Raw genomic sequence first — 2,714 nt, forward strand, 5'->3', positions numbered from 1 at the left:
GCTGGTAAGTGACTTAACACTTTTACACACTGAACTGGTCCTGAGAACTGAGATGTCTTCTTTGTAAGTGAAGAATATACAACATAATCTTGAAGAACTGCACAGTGTGATAATGAGCCAAAGGCATACTGTGTGTGTGTAATGGACTGACAAGATTAATCTTGCTGAAGGATTTTCCACCTTTTGTTTCTATTTGCTAGTTTTAGTCAATATTTTGCTGGCTTAGATTGTTACCTTTTTCTAGTTTCTTCTGTTCTAATCTAATGGGTCCCAGAAATCCCTCTCCTGACCCCTTATCAGAATCAGAAAGTGAAGGAGAAGAAAACGCTAACTACCTAAATGAGAGTTCTGGGCAAGAGTGGGATTCCTCTGAAGAAGAAGACCCTGTGGTGCCCAACCTCACACCTCTCGAGAGTCTTGCCTGGCAGGTTAAGTGCCTTTTAAAATACTCTACAACTTGGAAACCTTTAAATCCTAATTCCTGGTTATATCATGCTAAACTCTTGGATCCAAGCACACCAGTCCATATACTTCGAGAAATAGGTCTAAGACTCTCCCATTGCTCCCATTGTGTACCCAAACTGGAACCCATTCCTGAATGGCCTCCTCTGGCTTCTTGTGGAGTCCCACCTTTTCAAAAGCCCCTTACAAATGCCAGTCGGCTTTCTAGAGATCATGCCACTCTTAATGGAGCACTGCAGTTTGCCACCAAACAGCTAAGCCGAACATTGAGTAGGGCCACTCCTATACCTGAATACCTAAAACAGATCCCTAATTCATGTGTTTCTGGTTGTTGCTGTGGCTGGTTAACTAAAACAGTTAAGGAAACAACCCGCACTGAGCCCATCAACACTACATACTCGTACACTGACTTCCAGAAGGCAGTTAACAAACTCTTAACCACATCACTCTAAAGACCCACCATTTATTCTGATCTCTCTTGTATTGCTGATTGAGGAAGGAAGTACAAAGTCACACATACCACAGTTGAGAAACAAATGCCTTTTCAACCGAACCATGCCCTGTCCTAACAAGCCCGTAAGTACTACCAAGTATAGTGGTCCCATAACTCAGCTATAGAAAATGCATGGTGAGCTTGCCCTTTGACAGACCCTGTGGATAAAAAGAACTTCAGTAGAAAATTAGACCAAAGGGACCATATTACAAAAGTGAGTAGACTCTTGTCCACACTCAGTTCCCCCACCAGTTTGTTCTGCCTCACTGAATGGACTCTTGACCAGATGTCTCATTGTGAACAGGAAGGAAGAAGTAGTAGCTCCCTATCCCTTTTGTTACCTAACCTTCAGACTAGCCGGTAGGGAAAGAAGGAACTTAGCTACTCCCAATAACACTTCTCTGAGCATACTCTTTTCTAACATTAGTGTCTGTGAGACAGTTGCATGAATTTGAATTCCCTAGACAAAAGAAAATGGTGGGGCTATGGATTTATTTCCCAGCTTTTATACAGATAGGCTATATATGGCACCTTTTAGGGTTCCTATTTTGCGGGGAGGGAGTGCAGTTTCAAACCTAGGCTGCATTTCTTCAGGCCTGTTACATAGTACCTGCAGTTACAGTATAAACCTTTATATCATAGGTTCCCACCACACTATCTCTAGCTACATTGGCCTAAAAATTGCATCCAGGGATTAAACAGACACCTGTTCTGCAAGGAATAGATTTCCCGCATCTGGCATTCAGACTTTAGTCAATAGCACATCACATTCTAAAAGATCAATGGGAAAAGGATTAAGGGCATTTATGCTTTCAATATTAACTGCTAGTGAATTAAAATATTTCATCTGTATAATGTTCTCAGCAGTACTTTATGCACTGTTTACATCCATAGAAATTTCAGGAAGTCTAACTTTAAAGAACTTACCACTATAGTATATCTGTCAGAAGTTGGAGTTTTAGCTTTATTGTCTTTCTACATAGATCAGCTTCAGATTTTCTTCTAGCTGAATAAGGAAGAGAAATGTACCCTTGTAAATGAATCTTGATGCATTTATTTAATTGAATCAAAACATAGAAATTATACATAAAAGAAGATGTATGGGACCAATAAATCTTTTCACACGTCTGCCATAGAATAAAACCTGTGTGTGTGATCCTGGCTGACTGGGCATCTAAAAGGATTTAGAAAATAGATTGTTAAAGATCCTAAATCCTTTCATTTTACTTTTACTTTTTCCTATTCTCCATAATTAAGTGCTGTGTATGATGTGGCATGAAAAAAAATGGAAGCATTATGAAATCACAAATTCTATACATGTATGGCAACTTTAAGGAGAGAGGAGAATGTTTATAATCCAATATATATTTCTACTGAGCCTTAGTTCTCATGTCTTAAGGAAAAAAGAGGGACTTGTAGTAGGTAGAAAAGATATTTGTTAATGGAAAATTACTGAAAAACCGTATCATACTGTTAGTGTAACTGAATGTATCAGAAACTGTTCCTATGTATAGATGTTCTGTGAAATTGGGTTTTTAAAGTGTTATAAGAACCTGTTCCCTTTTTTTTTAAGGGGGAGGGGGGAAGAGGTAGGGAGGTCTGAAAATTAAAATATATTGATGTTTATGTAACCATAACATGTTCCTTTTTCTGTGTGTGTATATAAAAGTGCCTTGCCATGAAGCGTTTTTGCTATTCACTCTGAAAGGAAGCCTTTCCCCAGCTCTGCAGCTGAATAAACCAACAGCTTTGTACATGC

General features: G+C 39.0%; 1 protein-coding gene across 1 annotated transcript; it reads left to right on the forward strand.

Moving 5' to 3' along the window:
- Window positions 1-2,714, forward strand: DCAF16 (DDB1 and CUL4 associated factor 16). The gene has a single exon (XM_044226041.1). The coding sequence runs from the start codon at window positions 264-266 to the stop codon at window positions 912-914; it is 651 nt and encodes a 216-aa protein (XP_044081976.1). The 5' UTR covers window positions 1-263; the 3' UTR covers window positions 915-2,714.

Source organism: Neovison vison, chromosome 11 (assembly GCF_020171115.1).
Source record: "Neovison vison isolate M4711 chromosome 11, ASM_NN_V1, whole genome shotgun sequence".
In the NCBI taxonomy this organism is placed as follows: Eukaryota; Metazoa; Chordata; class Mammalia; order Carnivora; family Mustelidae; genus Neogale; species Neogale vison.